The sequence below is a fragment of the Schistocerca serialis genome, chromosome 9 (assembly GCF_023864345.2).
Source record: "Schistocerca serialis cubense isolate TAMUIC-IGC-003099 chromosome 9, iqSchSeri2.2, whole genome shotgun sequence".
Classification (NCBI taxonomy): Eukaryota; Metazoa; Arthropoda; class Insecta; order Orthoptera; family Acrididae; genus Schistocerca; species Schistocerca serialis.
In genome coordinates this window covers 534,573,140-534,600,814 of record NC_064646.1, presented here as the reverse complement: position 1 = coordinate 534,600,814, position 27,675 = coordinate 534,573,140, and the positions used below count along the sequence as shown (strand labels likewise).

The 27,675-nt window shown below is 38.0% G+C and overlaps 2 protein-coding genes across 2 annotated transcripts in view; both read left to right on the top strand.

Moving 5' to 3' along the window:
* Positions 1-150: 150 nt before the first annotated feature.
* LOC126419330 (52 kDa repressor of the inhibitor of the protein kinase-like) lies at positions 151-1,310 on the top strand. The gene is made up of 2 exons (XM_050086515.1): positions 151-369; positions 454-1,310. Exons 1-2 carry the CDS (start codon positions 266-268, stop codon positions 842-844), a joined length of 495 nt encoding a protein of 164 aa, XP_049942472.1. The 5' UTR covers positions 151-265; the 3' UTR covers positions 845-1,310.
* A 2,141-nt stretch (positions 1,311-3,451) lies between these two features.
* LOC126419144 (14 kDa phosphohistidine phosphatase-like) overlaps positions 3,452-27,675 on the top strand; it is a 45,180-nt gene continuing 20,956 nt past the window's right edge. The window contains 3 exon segments of the mRNA XM_050086254.1: positions 3,452-3,607; positions 12,435-12,570; positions 26,330-26,485. Coding sequence (XP_049942211.1) covers positions 3,504-3,607; positions 12,435-12,570; positions 26,330-26,485 — 396 coding nt within the window. The 5' untranslated portion in view covers positions 3,452-3,503.

The following is a 27,675-nucleotide window of genomic DNA, read 5'->3' as shown; positions in this document are numbered from 1 at the left end:
TCTCATTGTTCTTCCGTCAACACACACCACGACAATAGTCAAAGACGACTCCAACGTCAAAGATATTTTACACAATTCACAAATTTTCACTTGTAATCAGTCTCTTTGCTATTCTTCGATACATCACAGTCTATTGTCTAATATAACAGTCGCGACACTTCGCCTCGATTTTGTTGCCAGCAGCGCCCCAAGAGGCTGGTAGGTTACACTGTGAATTCGGCGCGATCGTGAAAGAGAATAGTGGTTGTTTATTTTGATTTATACAATGGCTTTTACTGGCGGGAGCGTTTGTAGCGCAATACATTGCACCAACAACAGGAAGAAGACACCACAGCTGTCTTTTTTTAGGTTTCCTAAGGATCCTGAGAGGTATATACCATCATGTTACTAAACTGTATCGTCAGGATTCACTTGCAAACTATATGTGTATAAATGATGAATGTTTCGTTTTAGGAGCAGAAAATGGCTTGTTAATAGCAGGCGAGAAGACCTCATTAAGAAAGAACCAGTGTACCTGTATAATAATATTAGGTTTTGTTCGCTACATTTCGAACAAAACCTGTTCATGAACGCAGACAACAACAAACTCGTGTGGAATGCAGTACCCACACTGTTTGACATTCCAAATAAGCCACCTCAGCTGACGATGAAGAGGAAACTGCCACAAAGATTCGACAGTCAATCTAAAGCAGTAAAACAGTCCTATGACACAGAAGCAGCCGGTTCAACTCTGCATGTATCAGTGCCAGATTCGTGTGAATTGTCAACACAGACTTGCTTTGACGATGAAGTGGTTAGATTAAGTGCAGCTGTTCGTGTCTTACAAAAGCGTGTGAAGTGTTAGAATGTGCAAATCGCTAGACTTCGAGCGAAACTATTACGGGACAAGGAAAGTGCCTACAGACAGCGACAGAAACTGTATCAGAAGGAGCAAGTGAACAAGGACAAACGAATGTTAAAGACCATAGGATCCCCATATTTAAAAAAAGTGCCCTTGACTTGTTGTTAAGCCAGATTAGCATGCCATTGAAAGAGAAACGTGCTGCAAGATGGAAAGACGAAAATAAGCTGTTTGCTCTAAATTTATTATATTACAGCACTCAGGCATACAGGTTTTTGTCAGAATGTTTTATGCTTCCATCAGTGCGTAGGGCTACATTACAAAGGTATGTGGAAGGCATACAAATAAAATGTGGGATAAGTGACAATATATTCCATCTTTTAAAGCAAAAGGTGCAACATTTTTCTTATAATGATAAACTTGTGAACATGTCATTGGATGAAATGTCTCTAATGGCAAATTTGACATATGAGGCACAGCTAAAATTGCGAACAGTATGTTGGTGATAATGATTAGTGGCATTTTTTCATGTTTCAAACAACCATTGCTGTACTGTTTTTGTAAAGGAACAGTGGGAGCTATGCATTCGACTGCTATATTTTATGAAGTAGTCAAGAGACTTAAGGAAATTGGCTTGGTTGTAAAGACCTGTGTGACTGATCAGGGTTCAAATTTTGTGGACTGGAGAAAGAGACGGAATTACACAAGTCAATCCAAGTTTGGTATATGAGGAGCAGAAGATCTATTTCTTCTATGATACCCCACATTTGTTTAAGAACATCAGAAACAACCTATTTAGGTATGACATAATTCATACATCAAATGATGGTTTGGTTGGTACTGCTTCTTGGAAGGACATTTCTCAGCTCTATTCAAATGACTTGCACAGGAAATACAAGTTAGCTCCGAAGCTGACTAAAAAAGCTGTCGAACTGCCAGCTTTTTCAAAAATGAAAGTGGGTATTGCAGTTTGTGTGTTAAGCCACACAGTGGCAGCTGGTATTGACACACTTGTATTTTGTGGTAGTATGCCATTATCTGCAACTGGCACTTCAGACTTTTGTCAGAAAGTTAAAGACATTTTTGATTTCTTTAATACATACAGTGTGAAAGGGCCTGTGCATCTAAGGAACTGTATTAGGAGTGATTCAGAGCATCTGCATGTTCTACATGTGATGAAGCCATGGATTCACTCTTGGAAATTTGTAGGCTCTGATGGAAAAGATTACTTCCTGAGGATAAAATGTGTAAAGGGGCTTCTAAGCAATATATGTGCTTTGGAAATGCTTGCTGCCGAGGTACTGACTGGAACAAAATTGTACTTATTCTCACGTAAAATTAACCAAGACACATTGGAAAACTTTTCTTCAACTATGAGGCAGAGAGGTGGTTTTTGCAGCAACCCATCTCCAAGGCAGTTTTGTGCTGCATTTAACAACTGTACACTAAGCAAACTGATAAATTCTTCTAATGTGGCAAGCAGTAATTGTGAAGGAATTGACTGGGATCAGGCAATACTGGACATGAAATCTGCTCAAACATTAAAGGTCTCACAGTTGTTATGCAGTAGTGATACAAGTTCTGCAACAAAGCTACCAAATGTGGAAGTTCCAGCAGACCTTGGAGAACAATACAGTATGAGATATGTGTTTGGTTACATATTGAAGAAACTTTTTTCTTTACATAATTGTGTCAAGTGCAGGAATCTACTTGTAGACAACAGCCAGGACTTAGATGCAAATGACAAATTTTATTGCAATTTCAAAAGTTACGAAGACAATTTTGAAGCCTGGTTATTTGCAGTGAAAATATTTGTTTATTTTTGAGGGATTGTGAAAATCAGATGGCTTCAGTTTTTGATGAACATTCTCACAAGAAAAACTGTGGTGAATTATATGTAAACTTGTTGATGGCTGTCCCAAGTTTTCCCCCTGGATGTTGTGAAGAAACTAAGCTGCTGTTAATCAAGATATTTGTTAAAGTGAGACTCGTTTACTGGCTCAAATATTGGAATCAAGACTTAGTTTCTAACAACAAGAAAGCAAATAAGAAACTGAAGAAGTTGGCTCATTTGGGCTGCTGATTTCTTTGGTATGTATTTCGTTCACTTCTGTTCTTAGTCACTTAATTTTCCTTGCTTCTTTCGTGTGATGACATTATTTTGTCAGCACCTTGTGCACTGACTGATTGATTGAAAATTATTCAAATATTTGGTTTTTCTTGAAATGTAGTGTAATCAGCTCATTATAATGTTTTTAGCATATTTCTCCCACTATTTTGTAGTTGCTTGTCCCACTTAGAATAATATAAAGATGAAGGTCGTACTTGTGGCAACAGGCGAAAATGACAAACGCAGTAGGCTTACAGAACGATAAACAAGCTGTCGGTCATTTTTGCATGTAGAGGTACATGTCTGTGCTTCCTACATGTGAATCTGTGTGTTTATATTCTTTTGATATCAACGTGGTAAGCTGCAATTCTGTCCAATGTCACAAGTGTTTCTTCACGAATGTGTTGTAGCTTGCCACTCTATTCATGATTTTTGTCCTTACTTGCACTTTTTTTAGAATCATTTTTAGAAACATATATGCCTTCTGGTACCACACAAACCCTTGGAGCCAAGAAAATAACTCAAATAATTCGGAAATTAAGTAGGAAATGGATGCAAACAAACATTATGCTTACGACGCGTCTGACGTTCACCTTACCTGCCACTTGGAGCGCTAGTGTCGCTCCATCTGTCAAACGGCAACAATTTTTACAGCAGTGAGTGTCGCGACTGTTATATTAGACTGTGGATACATTTTCTAATAGTAATCAATATGCTTTTACTCTCAAAAACAGAAGTAAATTAACATATAATAAGACAAATTATAATAAATTCTGACAAAAATATAAGAAAACATTTACAATTCGGTATCGACAAATACGGTAAAAAAATAACATCTCCCAGATCCATTACAAGGTCTTGGTAGCATAACTATGACTGTGTAGCTAATATCTAACCCCAGAAAGCACCAAGCTGGTATTCTGAAGGGGTGTGGAATCTGAGAAACAACCAGTATTCAAGAATATTGCTATCAAAAAGATGTTTTTGGGAGTTAATTTGACAAACTTAACCACGATAGCCTCATGATACTTATTCAAGAAAGTGGACTAAGCAATAAATGCTTGTGTGTGAAAAAATAAACGTGTTTGGAGTTCAGTGAACAACATGAGCCATAGGTAGCCTATATGAAGTGTGATGTCATATGGCATCTAGGATATTTTGTTTGTTTCAGTAAAATATTTTGAGTGTGTGTTTTGATCATAATATGAAGTTTATTTTTTGTGGCTGGTAGCTTAGACTGTATTGTTTGCTAGGTGTACTTTAAGTCTAGGCCTACTGGAGATGGTGTTCGACTGGGGGAATGCTTGTGGCATACAAGATGTATATATGTGTTCATTTACATTGACAGGCTGATCTGTAGACTAGTGTAAACATATATCTAGGATAGGTTGGGTTGGTAGGTCATTCCATAGATACATTTAAGTACCTATGTGAGGCTCCATTTTCGAATTGTGGTCTGGTATTTTCAATTTTTTAATATATTTGAAGGACTAATAGAAAGAACATCCTGGGCCCAAAACTACCTTTTCTCACAGAGATCCTGGTAGTCTCTAGCATTTTATTTCGCTAACATTTTCGTGTTATTAGTTAGGTGAGCAGTTGATCAGTTCTGTGTCTTATATCTCCACCACGTTAAGGGTGTTGTCGTTCATAAGCTTGGTATCACATTTTTAACTAATCCTGTTTTTGGCATTTCAAAGATTGATTTGGACACAACAGTTCATAACCAGTTCTTTGTCTTGCCTTTCTCCAACCAGTCAGTTATAGAGAGGTCTGTGGTTTAACATGAACCCTAAAAACAGTGCAGTTTTTATATTAACAGATTGTTGCCAGAGGTTAAAGAGTGATAAATGACAGAAGAAAGGGGTTGTGACATTTTGAAAACTTAAAGTAAGTGCAATTTTAGGGTATGCCTTCTTGATCACTGTCCACGTTCTCAGACTAACATGTAAAAATCTTTTTATGTACTGTGATATCATGTCTTAGAGTTCAAGTTTGTTGTCTAGATAACAATAGGGGGAACAATCTTACACGTGAGGTGACATCAGTGCAAGAATCCAAATATTAAACAATGAAGTTATTAAGGAATTGTTTTACAAAGAAACAGTATGGCTGGTCACTACTGATAGTCAAGGAAGCAAGATCCCAGGAGGCCCTACTGCTGATTAACACTTTTAAAAGTGAAACACTAATCTTATTTTTCAGAACTATTCATTCTTGTCCTCACATCCTGTCTGTCTGCGTGAGGTAGGAACTAAGTTAAGGGGCCATTAGAAGTGTTCTATTCCACCTGTCTCCTTTGACCCATGACATAATGGTGTTGTGTGTGTGTTTTTGAATTGGTTTGTGTTTGTTGAGTTTAACATGTGATATTGGGTTCATTATCACTATGGTAACATGGTGGGTTTATTTGAGTCTGGGTAGCCAGTGCTGCAATGTGGATTTGGAAATCTTCGTTTTTCAGTGATGGTTTTTTATGTGTGTGGCATTTTGTTAGGTTTGATTAGTTTTGTGTGTGTGTGTGTGTGTGTGTGTGTGTGTGTGTGTGTGTGTGTGTGTGTGTGTGTGTACTGGTAGCGGCGGCCAACCTAGGTGATTTTGTTGCATGCTTTTGTTGGTAATAAACTTTTATTTTGGTTTTAATCTGTAGTAATTCTGATGTTCTGTCTGTTTTACATTTATCGTACTTTGGTTGGTTTTAATTGATCTGGTGTATATACAGGTTTTTGTGTTTTCGAGTTGTTGAAGGTTTGGGTTTTTGTGGTGTTATTTGAGTTATGTTGGTGTGTGAAGTTTACATTGTTTTCATTATTATTATTATTGCTGGTAGGTATTGAGAGCTGCATTTGAGCTACATAGGTCAAGGGAAATGTCTGATTCCACTCTTCGGGTTGTAGCTATTGGTTCCTTGGTACCTGGGCTTCCTTTCAGCTGTATTGGTTCCTTGCTATCTGGGCTTCCTTTCAGCTGTATAGGTCGAGGGAAACATCTGATTCTGCTTTTCGTGGCACTTATGCAGTCTAGGGAGTACATGCGCTGATCACGAGAAAAGTACCTATTTTTGAAGGAAACACGTATTTCTGAAGATATAAGCATATATATGCGCTGAATACCAAAATTTTTTTTATTTCAAAACTTTAGTGTTACAGTCATATCTGACGCGCTCTTCACCAAAAAAGTACTTATTTTTCATTTGGATGCAAAGAAAAAATCAGTTAACTGTCTCAAAAATTTTTTTTGTATCAAAAATGACATATTGCATATGTATGCACGGATTTTAATTTTTATTTCCCCCCCCCCCCCCCCCCCCTCTCTCTCTCTCTCTCTCTCTCTCTCTCTCTCTCTCTCTCTCTCTCTTTCTCTTCAAGAAAGGTGGAATTAATAACAAAATTGTGGAATGGATTTTCCCCAAAACGTTGACGCCAGAGAAATTCCGCCAGGTAGTTATTCAGCATAGCACAGTGAGTTCTGAAAGGCCTTATAGGATTTTTTTCTTTAGCTTTTTGCCAGACTGACTCCATGTGATTTGTGGTTGCGTTTGTAAAGGGATCGAGAAAATAAAGCGAATGATTAACAGCCAGATTATTGTAGCCCAAGTTACCTATGGTGTTGTAAGTTGCCACAAATCAGAAACTGCTGTGGTTCCAGTAGCAAAACATACTGTTGCAAAATTGGCAGCAAATGGGTAGCATCACGTTGTGGCACAGCAACCATAAAGCTTTGCTTTGTCTCAACGTCATAACCACCAAAGACCCATTGCTCTTGCACCTATGACTTCGATGGTGCTGACGAAGCAGCTCTCGTCTATTTCAACAGTATGGCCAGGGCCGCCCAAAAGTATTGGCTCAATTAAGAAATATTCATGGCAGATATCTCTACAAAATTGGCACCAATCGACCACAGTGTGCTCGCTGCCAATTTTGAGCTCCCTCATTAAAAACTTTTGCCTATTGCGTTCGAAAACCCACATGTAAGACAGTTGCAAAATTTTAGAAATGTCTAAATGACTGCCAGCAAAAAATGACATTTTCCTGATTGAACATTTCTTTCTACAGTCCCTGCCAATGGAGCAGCTCCAAATTTCGCCATCTTTCCCTGTAGTTTTCTCCAGCTTCATCTCATTGTATCCAACACAATACCCATTTTCACACACCATATCGTTCTTCATAAGACCTTGTTGCCTAGCCCATTGTATTGAGCTTTGGGTGTTCTCCATAACATGGTATAAATCTTCCATTACAAAGTCGCTCAAATCTGGAAAATTTCTCGCCATTTTGGCACACGCAGTAATATACGATACTTCAAAATGAACAGCCACAACAGAAAAATATAGGTTGTTGGTCGCACTGATCAAGATGCATAACTGTGAGCAACAGGGACATATACCATATGCAACAATATGCAAAGCCAACAATAGCTATCATGGTAAGGATGTATGAAACTGTAAGCATTACCTATGGCTAAAGAACTCTGTGAAGAAATATATTAAAATGTCTGCAGCATATTGGCATAGCAACATGAATAACCTGGTGAAAGCAGGCAGTTAATTAATCTTCCCCCCCCCCCCCCCCCCCCACCTCCATATGAAAATACGTACTTTTTTGGTATTCCATGCATATATATGCTTATTTCTTCAGAAATATGTGTTTGCTTCAAAAATAGGTATTTTTCTCATGATCAGCGCATGTACCCCCTAAACTGCGTAAGTGCCATTTTCGTTATTGCAGATGATGGTTTTTTGGTATTGTGGGCTTGGTTTGAGCTATATAGGTCGAGTGAACGGTATGATTCCTGCTGGCTTTGTGGCTGTAGCATTATGTCGTAGGTTGAGACTTTTTTAGGGGTGATGTGATGTGATGTGATGTTTTGTATTGTTAAAATTAGGTTGTCCTTGCCCTAGACCCCCTATTTCCCACGGTTGTTCTGTAGTTTCATTTTATCATTGAAGTAAGATTACTTTCACTGTTTCTATTTTCCTGCAGGTTTGTTGGCATGTGTACATAGTGACAATATTGTCGACATTTTGTATACTCTGGACGTAGGCGTTTCTGTCATATAGATGACGTCATGGGTCAAAGCAGATGGGTTAAATCGGATGCTTCCCTAATGCCGAGTTCCGAAGGTTTAATTGGATCTACTGACACTGCCTTCGACTGGTAGCATGCTACTGATGATGTGGTGTGTGTGATATCCATGCACAAAACTTCCACACAAACACATGGGTTGTTTCACAATGCCGTAATTAGTTTCAACCAGTCAGTGGTAGTCTTCAGACGAAAGGCATATGCTGATGGTAGACAGAGATCTGTTTCTGTTGTGTTCAATGTTGTTGAGAACAGAATGGAAACCAGTATGTGCCTTTACCCTAAAGGCGTTAGCTGGCTTGTCAAAATTGGATACAGCATTGTGAAATGCTTGTGAGATTATGTCAAAAAATATATAAAAGAATTTTAGATCCCTTATCTCTAAAACAGTATGTCATTTTTTTTCCATATTTATATTGCTTCTGCATTATTTTTAAATGCAAGTTGGGGAGCCTATGATTGTTTCGTTATGAGAATAGATAAAATTGTCGTTGCAGTGTGTGGCTGATTTCGATGAGTGATTTATGTCCAGCATTTTGATGATGTGATAGGTGAAAGCAGACAGTTGGTATTGATAAAAATCAAAATTTCTGTTATGTAAGCTAGGACTAGTGGGCCAGGGAAAAAAGTAACCAGTCGCTCGGTCATTTCAGAAAAAAAATTGATATTTGCTGGATGAATTCCCGAATGTTTAATGGGTTTAAAGACATTTTTAAAAAAATTTTATTCTCAACATTTAGAAACAGTGGCTATTTTTTGCTTTTACAGGCATCTGTTTTTTAAAAATTATTCAGTACTGAGTTGCCCCAGAAATTTCAAATAAGAATCATTAACTGGACTATAAATTAAAAACCATGATAACCATGCTGAATGTATTCCTTAATATAGGCCCTACTTTTAATGGCTCAAACTTGTTGATTGCAAGCTAAAAAAGCTCATTCTTTAAACTATTTAATTGGATAGATAAAAATTCTACTCATCAAGCAGCGGCAGAACACATACATAAAAGACAGCTGTAATTGGCAAGCTTTTGGAGCCAGTGGCTCCTTCTTCAGGCAGAAGGGTGGAAGGGGAAGTAATCGAGTGAAGGAGGAAGACTGGAGAGGTCTAGGAAAAGGGGTAGATATTGGTTAAGTCACCCAGAACCGCTGGTCAGAGGAGACTTACCATACGGGATGAGAAGGAAAGACATTACTTACGGTAAGTCTCCTCTGACCCGCTGTTCTGGGTGACTTTCCCGATATCTACCAATTTTCCTAGACCTCTCCAGTTCTCTTCCTTCACCCCTCTTCCGTCTTTTATGTGCGAGTTCTGCTGCCACTTGGTGAGTAGATTTTTTATCTACCCTAATTGTATTTTTCCAAAGTAAGAGTAATTTCTCAGCCTTAATATTTATTGTGCTATTACACTATACAGTATAACTACTTCTTATAGTGAGAAGCTTACACAAAATGTACACTATTTTAAAAAATTGATTTTTTGAATTTTTTCATTCTTTGACCTACAATATCTTTGTAAGGAGAGCAGATAAAAGTCTGAAAATTACACACTTAATGGATCTTCATGATATCAAACTTAAATTGGAAGTAACAAACAGAAAATATTGTGGGGAAGGGTAATCAAAGACTGCAATTTATTGGCAGTACTAAGGAGATTGCCTACACTACGCTTGTCCGTCCTCTTTTAGAATTCTGCTGCGCGGTGTGGGATCCTTGCCACATAGGACTGACAGAGTACATTGAAAAAGTTCAAAGAAGGGCAGCACATTTTGTATTATTGCGAAATATGAGAGAGAGTGTCACAGAAATGATAATGGATTTGGGCTGGACATCATTAAAAGAAAGGCATTTTTTGTTGCAACAGAATCTTCTCATAAAATTCCAATCACCAACTTTCTCCTCTGAATGTGAAAATATTTTGTTGACACTGACCTACATAGGGAGAAATGATCACCACGATAGAATAAGGGAAATCAGAGCTCGAACGGAAAGATATAGGTGTGTTCCTTCTTTCTGCGCTCTATACGAGATTGGAATAATAGAGAACTGCGAAGGTGGTTCGATGAACACTCTGCTAGGCACTTAAATGTGATTTGCAGAGTATCCATGTAGATGTAGACAAGCCTGTACAAATTTGTGTGTTGTCATCCCCCTTCCACCAACATCTGTTCACTCACACTTAGTTAATAATGAGCCCTTGAAGTGTGCAGTTGAACAATGGAGTCTCAAAATAACGAGAATAGTTTTTCTAAGTGTTGGTTACTAACCTTGAAAACTCAATAGTGTGTCATTTAATTGCCAAAGTCAGGATAAATTTCTGAAGGACAAAAGCAAACCTTGGCAGTTGATGAATGTATAGTTCTTGCTGACTTTTCTGAAAACTATTCCTTTGTTGTTCAAGTGAAATACAAGGGCACCACTGGGTAAACAAACAGGCCACAGTTTGTCCATTTATGTTCTGTTATAAAGATCCAGATAAACTAGAGTCATAGTTTTTGTGTTGCAAATGATTACTTTGAGCACAAAGCTACAGCAGTGCATGCTTTTCACCTGCAGTTAACAAACTACGTAAAACAGCACGACAGTTCCATAAACAAACTGATGAACTTTTCTGATGGTGCTGCAAGCCAATATAAAAGCAAACAAATATTAATATCTCCTTTCTCAAAGAAAAAAGACCGTTGGCTCGGTGCAGAATAGCACTTTTTTGCATCATGCCCTTGGAAGAGTGAGTGTGATGGCATAAAGGGTACAACAAAGTGAGCTGTCACAAAAGCTAGTCTGCAACGGACCTATGAGAACCAAATCTGGACACGTCAAGAAATGTTCAAATTCTGTATAAAGAATGGGTAAAAGGGATTACGTATGTTTCATTAAATGTGAGGAAATACTAGAACTCTACGCCAATGTCTTGGAGGAAAGATTCAAAACTTGTCAGAAGATTAAAGGCACCTGATATTTTCATTGTTTTATACCTTAGTCATACAACTTGCTCAACTGTAAGTTCACATCAACATCCTCTGATAGTGAACGTCATCACTGTGGAAAACTTGTACCACTGACACTTCAAAGGAAGGACATAGTGGCTTGTGTCTATGGCGAACAGTGGTGGATTGCCAAAGTTGGTAACATTGCTCGTCAAAACCAAGATGTGGATGTTACATTTTACCAGCACCAAGAACCCCGTTTAAAAAATTTGAAAAGGATCAATTCGAGAGGCCCGTTAAAAATCATTAAAGGAGTTGTCTTCTCCCCTGGAATTTATGACTGTGACTAGGCGAACATTTAACCCTGTGCCCAACATGAGTGAAGAAATATCTCTGTTGTTCAATAAACAACATAGTAAAAACAAATAAGTTGAAAACGGGATAATGTAATGAATTGTCTCATTTTTTAAAGAGTTATCCTAGATATTTTTAAGTTATGTAATTTATACACTGTTTCCATCGGCCCAGATATTGCAAACAGTAAGAAACATATTTTTGACTCATATTTGAAATTTTTTTTGTCCATGGAATCTCAAGGTTGAAATTTATACAGAAGTTTGATATCATAAAGGTCTATTAAATGTGTAATTTTCAGATTTATATCTGGTCCATTAACAAAGATTTGCAGACCAAAGAATGAAAAAATTCAAAACATTTGTTTTTAAAGTGCTTATAGTATAAGCTTGTCATAATTGTTTCTCTAAAAAAAAAAAAAAAAAAGGTATCTGTACTGAGTAGTGTAATACCACAAAATGTATTAAGGCTAAGAAACTACTCTTTGGAAAGATAGTATTAAAAATGGGTTTTTTAAATTTACAACCAACAACTTTGAGACATTAAAAGTGTATTCCCTAATACATTCAGCAGGGTGATCATGGTTTTAATTTATAGTCCAGTGTCTGCTGAAATAAATACCTCTTATATGAAAGGTCTGGGGCAATCCATTACCGAATAATTTAAAAAACCACAGACACTTATAAAAGTGTAAGAATGCTTGCAGCCTGAAACAAAAATGGCTGCTCTTTCTAAACGATAACCAATAAATGTTTTTAAAAAATATTTTTGAGTCCACCAAACATGAAGGAATTCACCCAGCGAATTCTTTCTACGAGAATGCAGTTGTCTCTCTTTGTAATTTTATGGCTTTCTCAAGTATGTTTCCCTTTGGATACAATTAATTGATAGTTTTATGGTTTGGATGGTGTACGATCTTCCACAGAATGCTTGTATTTACTTAATAGGCACACGTTTCAAAATCCAAATATTAGATCATTATTTCTCTGAAGGAAACATTTTTTCCAGTATAAATCCTAGAGGCAGAATTGTATTGTTTACATTGTGACTGCACCACTACTCTTCTCTCACCTGTTGTATATAAATATTTCTGGAATAATTTTAACACCTGTTTAACAGGACACTAATGACAGCAGCAGAGAAGCTTGCCGCTGTTCCTGATGTGGATATCGACCCAGAGGGAACATTTAAGTATGTTCTAATACATGTCTTTGGTCCAGAGGGTCCTGATGGCAAAGAACCGAGCAAATTAGTGGTCAGTAACTGGTAAACTAATATTTGGTCAACTTTGTGATACATTATTATTTGAGAGACAGTCGTTTGCATCATTTTTCAATTTTCTCAGTTGAATTTTTCTTTTGATGTCGGTGACTTGCAATGGGGAATTGTAGCCTAAGGTTGGTTGTTATCTGCATAACATAGTGTTTCAGTGTTTACTGTTAAATTGGAAGTGAGATGGTGGATGGCGATACAACTGAAAACACACAAAAGATTTTCACTGAAACACTGTTGAACTACAGTTATGGCCCTGTGTGCTATGGTATCTTTGCCAGATAGTGTTGACAGAGGATATGAAAAAGCATTCAAAGAAGAGCAACTTATGTTGTTTTATTGCTAAGAAGGGGAAGTGCGCCATGGACATGCAGGGTGTATACGACCCAGAAGATCCGGGGAAAAACCCGGGAAATTTTTCATTGTTTTTGTTTTCAGTTAAATTTTTGTAATTTTGATTGGTAAGAACCAATACTCTAACAAAGGATATTACTGTGTCTCAATACTGCAGCAATAAAACATGAACAAGAGAAAAAACGAAAATAAAACTTAAATTTCAAGGGAAATGCACCATATACAGCAACAAAACGGTGCTCATACAAGTGTACGCCAACAGTAAAATGTGTCAAAGGCTTTAGGAAGACTGTGCAATGCTTTGTAACAGCAATTTGCCTCCGCTGAGCGTGACGTCACAACTGTTTACATTAAATTCATTTTAACAGTTACGAGCTCGATCATGCACATGCACAGTTGAGTAGTACCTTCTCCCGCTTCTGGCTACAGAAATTGTTGGCTGTGTAAGCAGTCGCAGCAAGCAGCTAGATGCTACCGGGAAAAATTTTACTGGAGCGCCCAAGCTGCCAGATTTATACATGCGCAGGAGGTCCAAATCTAGGGAGGGGGGGGGGGGGGGCAAATTCATATTCTTGAGGGGGGGGGGGGAGGAAACCTTGTTTCACAAAGCGACTCGCATCCAGCGCACGTTAGTTTGTTAGTTTATTGATTATTCATATTGCTTTGAAACTCATCCCTGTCGGTTTTTGAACATTTTTAACACATTCTAGTTGATTTTGAATGAATCGCAAGTTGATTTGTGAATGCGTGCGTAGTGTACATGTTTCCTCTGTCAGTGGAATCTGACAGAGCTGAGCGAAGTAAGGCTGAACGGATGAATGCCAACCGCTGTCTGATTGTGTGGTTGATTGTGTTTGCGAATGATGAGCGTTGTTGTAATTACTAGCGGAATCCATAGATTCAGACTACAGGAGTGGAAATAAACGAATAACAGGTAAGAATGATTACGTATTACCTTCTCGGTGTATACAAGAAAATGACATTTTGACAAAAAATTTTTGGGCAGATCGCTATACTAGTAAGGGCGAGTTGTGCAGTCCACAGCTAGCAGCTACTTTAGGTTCTGTTCTGGAAGAAGCACGGAAAACGTGTTGTACGACCATGTAACAATGCCTAACCGGAAAATAATCACGGGATAGCTAAACCGGTGATTCTGGTAGAGTTAATGAAGTTAACCTGCAAATAAGCTTTGGCATTGGCAGGAATAGTTACAGAATTAGTGATAACAAGACTGTTTGTTAGAATGATGAAGGAGAAGAAATGGGGGCATCACACAAATTATGGAACAATATGACGATTCCAAGTTCGTATAAAAATTTCATACTACTACTTTTCGATCTCGTGCTTGAGAAACTGGAGTGTATGAATGAGGTGTGAAACTATTTCCTAACGTAAAGCTTTTTGCTTGTAGTTGGCCTAATAGGCATTTGATATGGGTACTTTGTGAATTATTTTCTGTCCTTACAAAAAAGACCGTTTGTGCCAAAACAGTCTCATTTATTTTGTGTGTATTACAATTGTTGTAGTATTAGAAAGGCCTATTTTGTTTTATCTAGCAGACAGTGACAAAATAGATGTAATCAGATCAGGAAACAACACCAGTCTTTGGTCCTATTTGTATTAACAGCTTTTTCAGTATTAGACAACGACATTTCGACTTTTCGTGTAGCAAAATGTTTGACGAACTTTGATGAGGTAATAGATTCTTTCACCGAAGGAAAGCACTCCATGTAAAGCTGTACCAAGATTAGAGGGTAAAAAATTCTAGGAGCTAAGGATTGAAGAAACATGTATTGTCTTGCTTGTCTCATGTCTTTACTGGGTTTATGTATCCTATATTTAATTTTATGTCACACAAAGCAGCAAGTTGTGAGCTGATAGGGAACAAAGACTGCAGATTTTCTGAAGAGTTCTTTCTTTTAAAAAAAAAGAGGGACAGAATGTCAAACCGGCCAACTGTAAACAGGAGAGGCACCACAGGACATTTTAATTTCCACTGTCCTGAATATGGTTTGATGGCATCCATTACAAAATATACACATTTCAATTCCACAGAGCGAAAAATTTCCTCGAACACACATGTTGCATGCATCAGACCCTTCAGAAAGACGTGCACTACAAAATGAACTTAAAGGACGGGTATACACTCGCGCACACACACACACACACATATCCATCAACACATATACAGACACAAGCAGACATATTACACGTTTTTTCGAAATTTTCCCGAATTTGTCCGTCCTTTAACGTGTTTTAGCGGCAACACAACCACCTAACCTTTATGCACATTGCTGTCTCAACTTAACCTACACTTTTTCGCCTTTTTTCATACCAGATCTCCAGTTGCTTTCTAGTTCACCTTTATCTCTACCCATATATTTTTATCTTTCATTTTCATTTCAACCTCATGTTACACTTTCCACCTTCTAATACCATGTCACCCTCACAACACCCCCACAAAAAATGGTCTTTAAATATGTCTGCTTGTGTCTGTATATGTGTGGATGGATGTGTGTGTGTGCGCGAGTGTATACCCGTCCTTTTTTCCCCCTGAGGTAAGTCTTTCCGCTCCAGGGATTGGAATGACTCCTTACCCTCTCCCTTAAAACCCACATCCTTTCGTCTTTCCCTCTCCTTCCCTCTTTCCTGATGAGGCAACAGTTTGTTGCGAAAGCTTGAATTTTGTGTGTATGTTTGTGTTTGTTTGTGTGTCTGTCGACCTGCCAGCACTTTCATTTGGTAAGTCACATCATCCATAAAAATTTTTTTTTAACGTCCTATCTCAAACGCTCGAGGGGATGGCGGGGTATTGCCCCGGTTCGGAAATATTAGAGATCCGGGACTGATGCGCAGAACAGTCTGAATTACAGTTGGGAAGTGGGTAGTCTCCACGTGACCCATTTTTACATTTAGTGTTTTTGCTGTTTCCTCTTCATTTACTGCTCCCACGTCAAATGAAGACAAAACAGATTTCTGTGGCCGGGAGCTATCAAGTGAATTAAAATACATTCACATAATTATGGAAGGCTAAACTGTGTTATTAGTTGCAGATTTTATTTTATTTCCATCTTTCTGACAGTCAAGCATTAATTGCCTTTTAGAACAATGAAGTTATTTTTGTTGGTTTGCCAAAGAAATTTTCTTTCATTAATCTTTTCCACTAAGGCAGACAATATATTTGAGACAAAGTGTTTAATTCCACACACTGTGTTTGCTGCATTTCAAGTGCACATTTTCAACTTCTAGCACATTTGGCATTACGCCATAATAAAGAACCAAACATGAGACAGGCCAGTACTGGTACTCGAAGAAAATTTACATCCCAAAAACCACATAGAAAAGCTTAATAACAGGTCGTGGGATTCTGGACATACAAATTTGCACTTTAAATGTGAACATTTTAGTATGGGCCATGAAATTCCGATTCTCTTGGAGTATCCTCTGATGTCTTGTTTCTTACATAATGTAATATCTTTTATTGTTTCACACGTACGAACATGCGGGCTCCCTACGACATCGTAGCTGCGCTTGCGCAGTGATGCCTGTCATCTGGCGCTCTCTGGCAACTGCAGAAACGAACCTATTTCTAACAGGTCGTGGGAAAATATTTCGAATGGTGGGTTGAAAATCGTTACCATCAATGTACCATTCTAGCAGTTACACCAGAACTATGTGAGGTAATGTACGATGAATTTCTTAAATCACAAAGTGTTTGACTCTCATTTAAAAATCAACTCTTTGATGATGAGCCATTTAGATGAATTTTGAGCCTGGAAGATCAGACATTTATGTCGTTATTAAAAATTTTACTGGCACCTTTGTGTGATACATCTTAAATTGTAATACGCGCATAAAAGACCAACATTTTATGTGAAAGCTTAGCTTCTCTTGCAGCGTATTAATCTGATAGACCAATATTATATGTGAAGGCTTTGCGTTTCGTTTAGCAACTCTATTTACATTAATTTGAACCATTAACTTTTTCTGTTTGTGTGTTCGCGCTACTTAACAGTGATGTTGCTGTTGGTTGACTACATCATGTGTCCTAAGCTCTGAATACCTGCTGTGATCGGCTGGCGAAATCGCATGAAATGATATACAAGTTGGGCTGACAGTCATTAAAACAAAGGTGTTTTTTGTTATGATGAGATGTTTTCAGGAAATTTCCTCTGAATGGCAAAATATTTTGTTGGCCCCACCTACATAGGGAGAAATGATTATCGTGATAAAGTAAGAGAAATCAGAGCTCCCACAGAAAGATTTAAATGATATTTTTCCCCAGTGCTGTTGAAGAGTGGAATGTTACAGAAATAGTCTGAAGGCTTTTCGATGAATCCTCTGCCGAACACTTAAGGATACAGGATACTTATAAATGGTGGAAAAATCAAAATTTTTTAAATGACTTTATTAAATTCTATAGTCTTTCCTGATTACATTGATATATACACTGTAGGGTTTGAAATGAAAAAAGACCTATACATACCAAATTTTAAAGTTACGGTCATGTACGAGGTGCGACAATAAAGTAATGAGACTGATTTTCTTTGCAAGGTGTGGCACCCCTGCAGGCTTGCGTAGGCACAATATCTGTGACCTTGGTCTATAAGCCGCTTCTAGTCCAAGCGGCATGTTGAAGCAACTGCTCAGTCATGAGTTGTGCTGTAATAAGTTAACACGTGTTAGTGTCTCTCATCACAGAAATGGAACTGCATAATATTGCGCAACAGTATGCCATTTCTTTTTGCGTTAAATTGAGTGAAAACGCGACGACAACTTACGGTAAGCTTAAGAAGGCTTTTGGAGAGGAGATTATGTCAAAAGCTCAAGTTTTTGATTGGCATAAAATGTTTAGTGAAGGCAGAACAAATGTTGAAGATGAAGACTGCAGTGGACGACTGTCAACCTCACGGACGGATGTCAACTTGGCCAGGGTGCATGAACTCGTAAAATCTGATAGAAGGTTATCCATGAAAATGATTGCAGGAGAGCTACACATCAATCGAGGAACGGTTCGTCTAATAATAACATTGCTGATAATTGGATTCTGCATCACGATAATGCACCATCCCATACTGCTCTGTCAGTACAATAATTTTTTACCTCAAAACAAATTTCAGTACTACCAGAGCCACCTTATTCACCAAATATTGCTCTGTGCAACTTTTTTCTCTGTCAAAGAGTCAAAATGGTGGTCAAGGACACCATTTTCAAACAACACAAGATGTCCCAAAAGCTGTCACGAAGGTCTTGGAGGATATTACAGAAGATGAGTTCCAGAAATGTTACCATCAATGACAGAAGTGCTAAAAAAAGTGTGTGCAATCTGAAGGGAACTTTGAAGGAGACAACACGAAAATTGACTAAAACTGTAAGCAACATTTTTTTTTCACATCAGTGTCATTACTTTACATTCGCACCTTGTATACTGCCATGCCCCCTTTATTTCTGTTACAGAAACCAGTATTATTTTGAAAAGAACTGTGCACTTTCTTTCTGTTTCCAGCGATTATATGTATGATACTTTGTATATGTTGGTAACAGTGCAGGTTTCTAGCGTCTGTAAATGATTATCTTTGCAAGTATTTACTTTTGTGTTCTGAAGCAGTTTGTTCACATGTTAATTAAATTTTGTTTCCCAAGTGCTACATATATTTGTGAAAATACATATTTTTTAGTGTGCCACACATCAAGAAATTCGATAAAAGGAAATTCTGTGGTAACCAGTTGACAAACAAAACAAGCCACACTGTTGAAAGTAACGTACGTGTCAGTTCTTCAGTGAAGAAATTCGCACATGGCACGCCTCCTGGTGATTCAAATTTTTGTGTTAAAAATGACGCTGTTTGTAGTGGATTTGTTGTTGTTGGTGTGGGTATCTTATCTTCTTTTATAAAGGAAGTGGAAAAATGTAAACAATGTGATGGTGTAGGCTGTCTGGAAATAACTGAACAACAAAGTAGCAGGAAGGGTTTAGCGTCAAAATTAGTTGGTCTGTGTAGATCCTGCAATAAATCTACCTCGAAAATGACTTCGAACATTGTGCATAATTCATATGATGTGAATTTGAAGTTAGTGTACGCAATGCGTGCAATAGGAAAAGGAAAAAAAGGCTGCACAAACGTTTTGTCATTTGATTGACCTTCCTCCTCCCAGTAGGTTCAGCAAGTACATAAGAATACTTTTAGGTGCCTTGACGGTTGTGTCTAAAGCATCTGTGAAATGTGCAGTAGAAAAAACTGTTAATATTAGTGAAACAAGGGACATTGCTGTTGCACTTGATGGGACATGGCAACATCGAGGACATCGTTCCTTGAATGGTGTTTTAAGTGCTACTTCTGTGGAGAATGGAAAAGTTTTTGATGTTGAGTGCTTATCTAATTATTGCCACACCTGCCATAGTAACACTGAAGGATTATTGAACATCAGTGTTATAATAATTATGATGGTTACAGTAGAGGTATGGAGTGTGATGGAGCTCTAAAATTATTTCAGAGGTCAGTGCCCGTTTATAACGTTAGATATACAAAGTACCTAGGTGAAGGGGAATCTAAAGCTTTCAATAAAATTAATGAGTTCAATGTTTATGGTGATAGCTTCGTAACAAAACTGGAGTGTTGTGGACATGTGCAAAAGAGGATGGGTGCTAGATTGAGGAAGCTAAGAAGGGAAATGAAAGGAAAATTGCTATCTGATGGAAAATCTCTGTCTGGCTGAGACAGATTGACAGAAACTGAAATAGACCTCCTTCAGAGGTATTAAGGACTGGCCATTAGACAAACTGCACCTCTGAATGATGATACAGCAATGAGGAAAGCTGTATGGGCCACCTACTTTCATAAGTTGTCCACAGATGACCACACTGTTCATGGACTTTGCACTAAAGGAGCAGATTCTTAGGTGTGGTTACCAAAAAGCAAAAGAAAGTGGTCAAATATACTATCAAAATATCATAAGCATTATCTTCTTGAGCCTGTTACGAATGAAATAAAACCAATTTTTAGAGACCTGAGTGGACCCTGTTTTGCTTAGTACCACATTTACTCGAATCTAAGATGCACCTGAAAAATGAGACTCGAAATCCAGGAAAAAAAAAATTCCCGAATCTAAGCCGCACCTGATATTTGAGACTTGAAATTCAAGGGGAGAGAAAAGTTTTAGGCCGCACCTCCAAATCGAAACAAAGTTGGTCCATTGTAATATGAGACACAATTTAGGTCAAATGAATGACGATACAGCTACAGTAGTTTGGTTCGAGTCGTAAGCTCAGTAGTTAAGCTTTACCAGGTAGCCATTATTATGCGTCAGGCGCTCCATCCGTATTATACGGGTACCCTTCCTCTTTCGCGTACTTCGTTAGCGAAACAATGGCAAGAGACTGCTATTTGCTGTTACCTACACTCCTGCTTTCTTTGAGAATGATTAACAAGAAACAAATAATAGACAGCGTATGATAGAAGATATTCTGAACGGGAGTTTAGCGAAAATTTTTCTCCGTTTGAAAATCTTTGCAGGCACCTCTTTAGTACATTACATTCTGCATTGAAATTAGTCATCTTAGATTTAAAAATCTAGTCAATTGCCGTGCTTCATTTCTGACTGTATCACTATTAGGCATAAGAATAATACAGATATAAACATGGGATGATATCTATATTTTTCTGCGTTTGCTGTTGTCTCACTCTAGTTTCGTAGTTTATTAGGCAGACAGGATTTAAATGAGTTAGCAGCAAACACGAAAGAATACATGGCAAAATGTTTATATTCTAATTATTCTTATGTGAAGAGAATACTGCATGCTATTCACAATTCATAAAAGTTCCTATAAGGAACCATCTCTTCTCACAGTTAGGAAAAAATTCAGAACGTAGAGTTGGCCATATTGACAAACATCCCAAACAGTCTTGGCAGTGGGATTTTCGTAGTGCATTGAAATGCTGCTACATTCAAAGGTGCACAATACGGAATTTGTATTTACTTCGTTGGATAATGTATGAAAATGCAGTGGTCAAAACTCGAGGCGGAGGAAAAACTTGTCTGCCACCCCTTTTTCTTTTTCTTTTTTTTTTTAATACACTCATGCAGAGGGTTTGGCGCCAGTATTTATCTTTGTGCCTGCAAAGCATGCCTGTGTAGCGCTACATATATTCGACAGCAGAAGTTAGTTGTGGCGGCACCTACCAACATTTTCCAGAACTTCCGCTTACTTTGCACTCAATTGTAAGCCGCAGGCGGTTTTTTGGATTACAAAAACCGGAAAAGAAGTGCGGCTCAGATTCGAGTAAATACGGTAAATGTCTTCATGGGGGCACTCAGAATACAAATGAAAGTTTCAACCATTCCATACGGGAAAGATTACTCAAGAATGTTTTTGTAGGAATAAATAAATTAATAGTTGGTGTACTAGATGGTGTGCTATGTTTCAATGATGGAGTGATAGGAAGGTAGGAAGTCCTGAGAAATTTAGGCATAAAATGTGGCTCTAATATGAAAGATCAATTTCTTCTGTGTGACAGACAACGGGTGCATGAAGTTGAAAGATTCGCTCTTCAAGTTACCAAAGAAGCAAGAAGTGCTAAAAGGAATGCCAAGAGGAAGCTTGAAGATGAAGAAAGGCTGCAGGATGTAGACTATGCTTCAGGAATGTTCTGAGGCACAGTTTAATTGGACTCATATGTTCATTCGCAATTTCCCGCAAGTTGTTTTCTTCAGAATTCAGGTACAAATATTTCCTAAAGTTTAGAAAGCATTGCTCTAATTTTTTCTGTAACTTTCGGTAGTCCATACTTATGTAGTAGACCTAAGCTTTATTGCAGAATCAGCTAAATCATTGAAAAAATAACATTTTTATTAGGAAAAAATTATAAATATTAAATGTAAGATGTGATACTTTTTTATCCTTGTAATATACGTAATAGGTGGAATTAAATAGGTCTAGTACCTCAGCCATGTCATGCATGTCTGGTAAAAATTTGGTCTCCTTCAAATGTATAACATTGGATTAAATGGTACCTCAGTTTGAGGAAGAATTTCCTTGTTACTTTTTTTAAATAACTCTAAGCAGGTTCAAAAATATTCAAAATACTTCTAATTTGTTTAGAAAGTGTGCTCTATTACCTGATATCAACAAAAATATCTTAAAACATATACATTATAAACAGTGCCTGAAAGAAATAGGTGTTGATTTTTACATAATATTGAGCTGGAAAAATGCCATGTATCCTTAAGTGTGAACTGCCAGATAGCTGTGTAGATTTACACGAGAAATATCGTCTGGTTTGCACTGATGATGTAATGATGTGAGTGGGCTGAATGCATTTTTTTTTTTTTTTTTTTTTTTTTTTTTAACGCCTGCTTTGGTGACGGAAGCAATGCATTCAACTTCCAGAAAGAAATTATCTCACAAAACAGGCCTTTGACTAAACTTCATAAAGTGCCGTACTGTGCTGTTTTATGGTATAGAGCAGATGTTACCAACAAGTATTCCATTGGTTCTCCATCATTTGAAAAAAACGTTGTTTTCACTAAAACACAGCTACATTTACAACTCCATTTTTCCTGTACAGTGTTCTATAATACATAGAATTGTGACTTTAAATGACAACTTTGAATTATCAAGGACATCAGTTTTTTTTTCCCCCCCAAATTTAATGTGCCATTATCAACAGAATGATTGCATGCAGATCATTATATTGGCGTGTGAGGTTTTGGGATTGACATTTATTTTTTTTATCGCATATCTTGAGACTTTGAGCCAAAGCTCGTGGGATGAGGTGGTACCTAGTTTACAGAAAGCTGAATATAAAATTTATAAACAAAAAATTACAGAATTAATAAAATATGAAATTAAGAGAAATTAGGATAAATTACATGTTGCATAGAGAAGTTCTCATGTATTGTGAGGGCCTCCTGTGCGGAATTCTAGCATACCACAAGGTAACCTTTGTGTGTGGATTTGAATACTTAGGTGTATCACTCTTTTTTTCTGCCCTGCTGGGAAATTTGGAAAAAAAAAAAACCTGGAGAAATCTAGTTTTTTGTCTCAGTAGATGAAACAGTTTGTTTACTGGGATTTCCTGCATCGTCGCTGGCTGGGTGCAGCTTAATACATGCACCGCTTCCCTACTCCCTCATTCTTACTGCTTCTCCACTTCCTACCACTCCCCTCAGCTTGCAGTCAGTGCTGCCACCACTTCTTGCCACTAGCCTAGTAGCTGCCGATGGGAGGCGTGAGGGGTGGTTTGTTTTGATATGATTCTTGGAGATTGTTGACCCAGTGGCTGGAGACAACGGTCATATGTGCACGAGTTGTGTCTGAGTGATTGTGTGAATATGTGTGTGTGTGTGTGTGTGTGTGTGTGTGTGTGTGTGTGTGTGTGTGTGTGTGTGTTATTTTCCAAGAAAGGCTATGGCCAAAAATTTAGTTGTGAGAGTGTGATTGTCTTTTCTACGTGTCTGTCCATGGTTCAGCGATCATCTTTACGGTGAGTTGCTACCTATCTTCATTAGCATTAATTCTCAGAGTATTTGCACAAATTGATGGATTTACCACCACCATCTCATTTCGTCAACATAATGTCAGTGACTTGTGTAAAGCTGGCCACATGAATGGACTTCCATGATGGGCCAAAACCACAGGTCATTTCTGTGGGTCTCTCTAACGGATTGGGTCTGCCGATTTGAAGCCCATCGTTTCCCAATAATGTGCAAGCCCTGCCCATCGGATCTAGTCTCGCCGATCTGTTCCCAGGCCGGCTCTGTTTGTGTGTGGTATAATGCAGTGGGTTTTCGTGATTTATCCGAGGACTCAGGACTGTGGTGCTCCTCGCAGGCCAGAGGCCATGGGCGATGGAGTTCAGGAATTGTGACTTTCTCACTGCAAGTACATTGTGCGGTACATTGTTTTATAAACATTTTATTTATTCTAGTACATTTTGGGGCTTAGAAAATAATTTATACAGGATGTACATATCTTTTTTTTTTTTTTTTTTTTTTTTTTTTTTTTTTTTTTTTTTTTTTTTTTTTTTTTTTTTTTTACAAACATTCAGTACGCGAAACATGAGTGACCCGGCAGACATCAATACAGTAATCGAATTCGTGCCATACCTGTCCCAGCATGGCATCGTCGATTGTGATATTTGTTTCTCGTATTCTCTCCCGGAGCTCCGCTACATCACGTGGTAGAGACCATACATACACCGGATCTTAAATGTGTCCCCACAGAAAAAAAGTCACACGGAGTGAGGTCTGGTAATCAGGGAGGCCATTTCATGAAACAGCTGTTCCCTTCTGTAGCACGGCCAGTTCATCGATGCGGCAGCTCCGTATTCAGGTACCCACAAACTTAACAATGAAAATGGGGTGGAGCCCCATCCTGCTGAAAGATGAACGGAGAGCCCAATTGCATCTGAGGCATCAGCCATTGCTGCAACATATCCGAGTAGGAATATCCAGTGACAGTTCTCTTGGCGAAGAAGAATGGCCCGTACAGTTTTCGACACGACAAAGCACAAAAAACATTTACATTTAGCGAATCACACCCAAATTCAATGTATTAGTGTGGATGCTTTGCACCCCAGATTCGACAATTATGCCTGTACACTTTCCCATTAGTGTGAAAAGTGGCTTCATTGCTAAAACTTAAGCGATCAAAAATTCCATCCCCGTCCTTATTCAATTGTTGCAACTGTGAACAAAACTCAAAACACTTGTCTTTGTCGTTGTTATTGACCTTCTACCCTAGCTCCAATTTGAATGGTTTCATAGACATCTTCTGTCGCATGACTTGCCACAGTCAGTGGAGCCATTTCGAGTTCATGGGATGCACGACACACCAATTTCTTTGGACTCCTTATGAATGTCTCTGGTATGCAATCCAAATTCACTTCACTCACACTGGGATGTCTGCTTCTCTGTGCTGGGCACAAGCAACTGGTCATAATAAATTTGTTGTGCCTTCCTTATTGGTGGTTTCTTACTGTACTTTGTTCTAAACATCCATTGAACAGCTGTAGCACACACTTTTTTTGTCGAACTCCAACACGCAGAAAGCTCGCTCCGCACCTGAACTTGCCATGTTTATGACTGGTGCTATCGGCAAATCACCAAAGTATGCTGTGGTGGTATACATGAAAAAGAACTTTCAGGGTTTCTCTTCAAAATGACATATGTGTGATATCTGTGCTATGTTTGGTTCTTGTGCAATAAATAATTGAAAGTGTTCCCAGATGTAATGTACACCCTGTATATTAGAAAGTATGAGTGATAGGAAGAACAACTTGCGGCAGTCACAGGCGGTTTGTATGCTATGTACCTGTATATTTTGGCCTGCCTTATATACTTCTTTCAATAGGCCTACTTTTTTCTGAGGTTATTTCTGAAATCAGTGTAGGTATTTTAAATCTGTCTTGCGACTCCAAGGAAATGCGTATTTGTGTCACCAAATATGTTTAGTTTTATTGAAATAAAATAACATCAGTGGTCTTCATGGAATATTATATACCATCGTCTTTCTTTCTCCATCTAAAAACTGTTCATTACAAAAGATGCTGACATTAGTACTTAAGATTTTTGCTCATGAGGGGAAGAAATACAGAAGTCCTTACATTTTTTTTTGTGAACTTATGTCTTTACTTGCTCTTGAGACCTCGAAATTTGTCAGGGAAAAATGCTAAAAGTTGCTGGAAATCGGGGAACGTCACTTGGGGAAACTTGCGGCAACCCTGAATGTTCACAAGCTGGCACTGCAGAGCTTGCTGACTGCATTTTTCAGGGATGAGAATATTCTTGCGAAGTGCACAGAATTGCCCCAAACTATAACACCATATGAGATAACAGAGCAAAAGTAAACAAGCTTTTGTGTTTGTGTCCAAGACATAGTGTATAGTGAAGACAGAGGTGTTCATTTTCTGCTTAAGGTGTTGAACATGATACTTCTGAGAGAGCTTTTCATCTATCTTCAGTCTTAAGAATTTAAAATGTCTGTTCGACCAACTCAGGACAAGACTATTTCTATTTTACAAGAGTTCAGTTGTTGGCAATGAAGTATTAATCCGTTCTCCAAAAGCCGTGTGCTGATGTTGCCAACTACCTTGTCAGCTAGATGATTTACTTTATGTTCAGTGTTTTCCGAGAGAACACATGTCCGAATATACAAAAGCTTTCATTTGCATTTGCAGTAGGTATGAAAAAAAAAAAAAAAAAAAAAAACAGAAGCTCCTGTTTGTGTTTCCTATAGATAGTGGATATAACAACAGCTCCTTTAAGTTATGTTTTCAGATTATTTTTGATGCCACAATTTCCACTCGCGTTGTTACTTTTGTGTTTTCTTCTTGCTTAGTACTCTTGATACATTTTGTTCAAAGTTTGACTATGGTTCCTGCTACTAGGTGCGAGAATACAAGTGAGTTGGCTTCCATTCGGACGTCTACGATGAGACGATGGACAGGGTGAAAGGCCTCGGCGTTGATACCGAGTGCACTGGTGGTGGCAGAATACAGCACGACCCCAGTGCCAAGGTCATCAAAGTGTACAGCTACTCACAGGTGATACCTAAAGCAGTGAGTTGTAGAAATGACAGTATGTGTCATCTTGAGCTGTTATTCAACTTAATTTTTTACTGTGTGACTGGTTTCAGTTGAAGACCATTTTCAGGCACCTGTTGTATATACATCGTGGATACGGGAAAATTTGGGATGAAAAGAATGTTTGAAAATTATAGTAACAATACAAGCAACACTTACAGAATTTGATTACCAGCAAAAACTATATATATCAAAAGAATACAATATCAGAAATATAAATTAAATATCCACAAGCATTGTATGTATTGTTATTACAATTTTGAAGTATCCTTTTTGCCTGAATTTTTCCTGTTTCCATGCTGTGGGTACAACAGGTGCTCAAGAATGGTCTCTGACCAAAACTGGTTGCATCGTAAAAAAAATTTATCAACAGCTTAAAGTGTTACGTGATGTCATTTCTACAATTTGTATAAGCTGCAGACCACAGTTAACAAAAGATATTTTAAGAACAGTGAAGTTTCTGTTCATACGTTGTGTGCCCTATAATTCAAGTATTTTTAAAGTTTTTAAGAATGTTATACGCCAAGCTCCTCCATGGGAAAGCAGTTTCTGCTTCGGTTACATGGCACAAATTATAGAATACCTTGTTATATGGTCAGAAGCAAATGTCACCAGATGTTAATACCTGTAAATCATCATCATCATGCTTCTTACAACCGTGTACAATAATTTGTGTGTGGTGTTGTGGACAAGTGTTATGGTTGAAATGGCCACTGTTGTTCTGGGTAGCAGCAATGATTATGAAACTTCCTGACAAATTAAAACTGTGTGCCGGGCCAGGACTACATCCTGAAACCTTGTCTTCCGTGGACAATGCTGATACCAACTGTGCTGTTCAATCTGATTCATGATTTTTTCTTACACCTTTCAGATTACTTTTGAGGCCACAATCCTTGCTTCCACTTGTATATATAGCGAGAGAGAGTTGTATATGTAGCAAGAGAGAGAGAGAGATAGAGAGAGAGAGAGAGAGAGAGAGAGAGAGAGAGAGAGAGAATCTTCTGTCCCATAATTTTATGACATTATTATTATTATTATTATTATTATTATTACCTTCACTTTCTCAGACGTTAAGTCCGTTAAAAATGGAGTGACGCGGACCTTGATCAAGCGTCACTTCCTTTTAACTGTACGGTATGTGTTATATTGCA

Bases quoted from the DNA above. Each gene is read 5' to 3' on its own strand.
- LOC126419330 (XM_050086515.1), top strand. From the start codon at position 266: ATGGCTTTTACTGGCGGGAGCGTTTGTAGCGCAATACATTGCACCAAC. The intron at 370-453 runs GTATATACCATC...GTTTCGTTTTAG, and splicing joins TTTCCTAAGGATCCTGAGAG to GAGCAGAAAATGGCTTGTTA.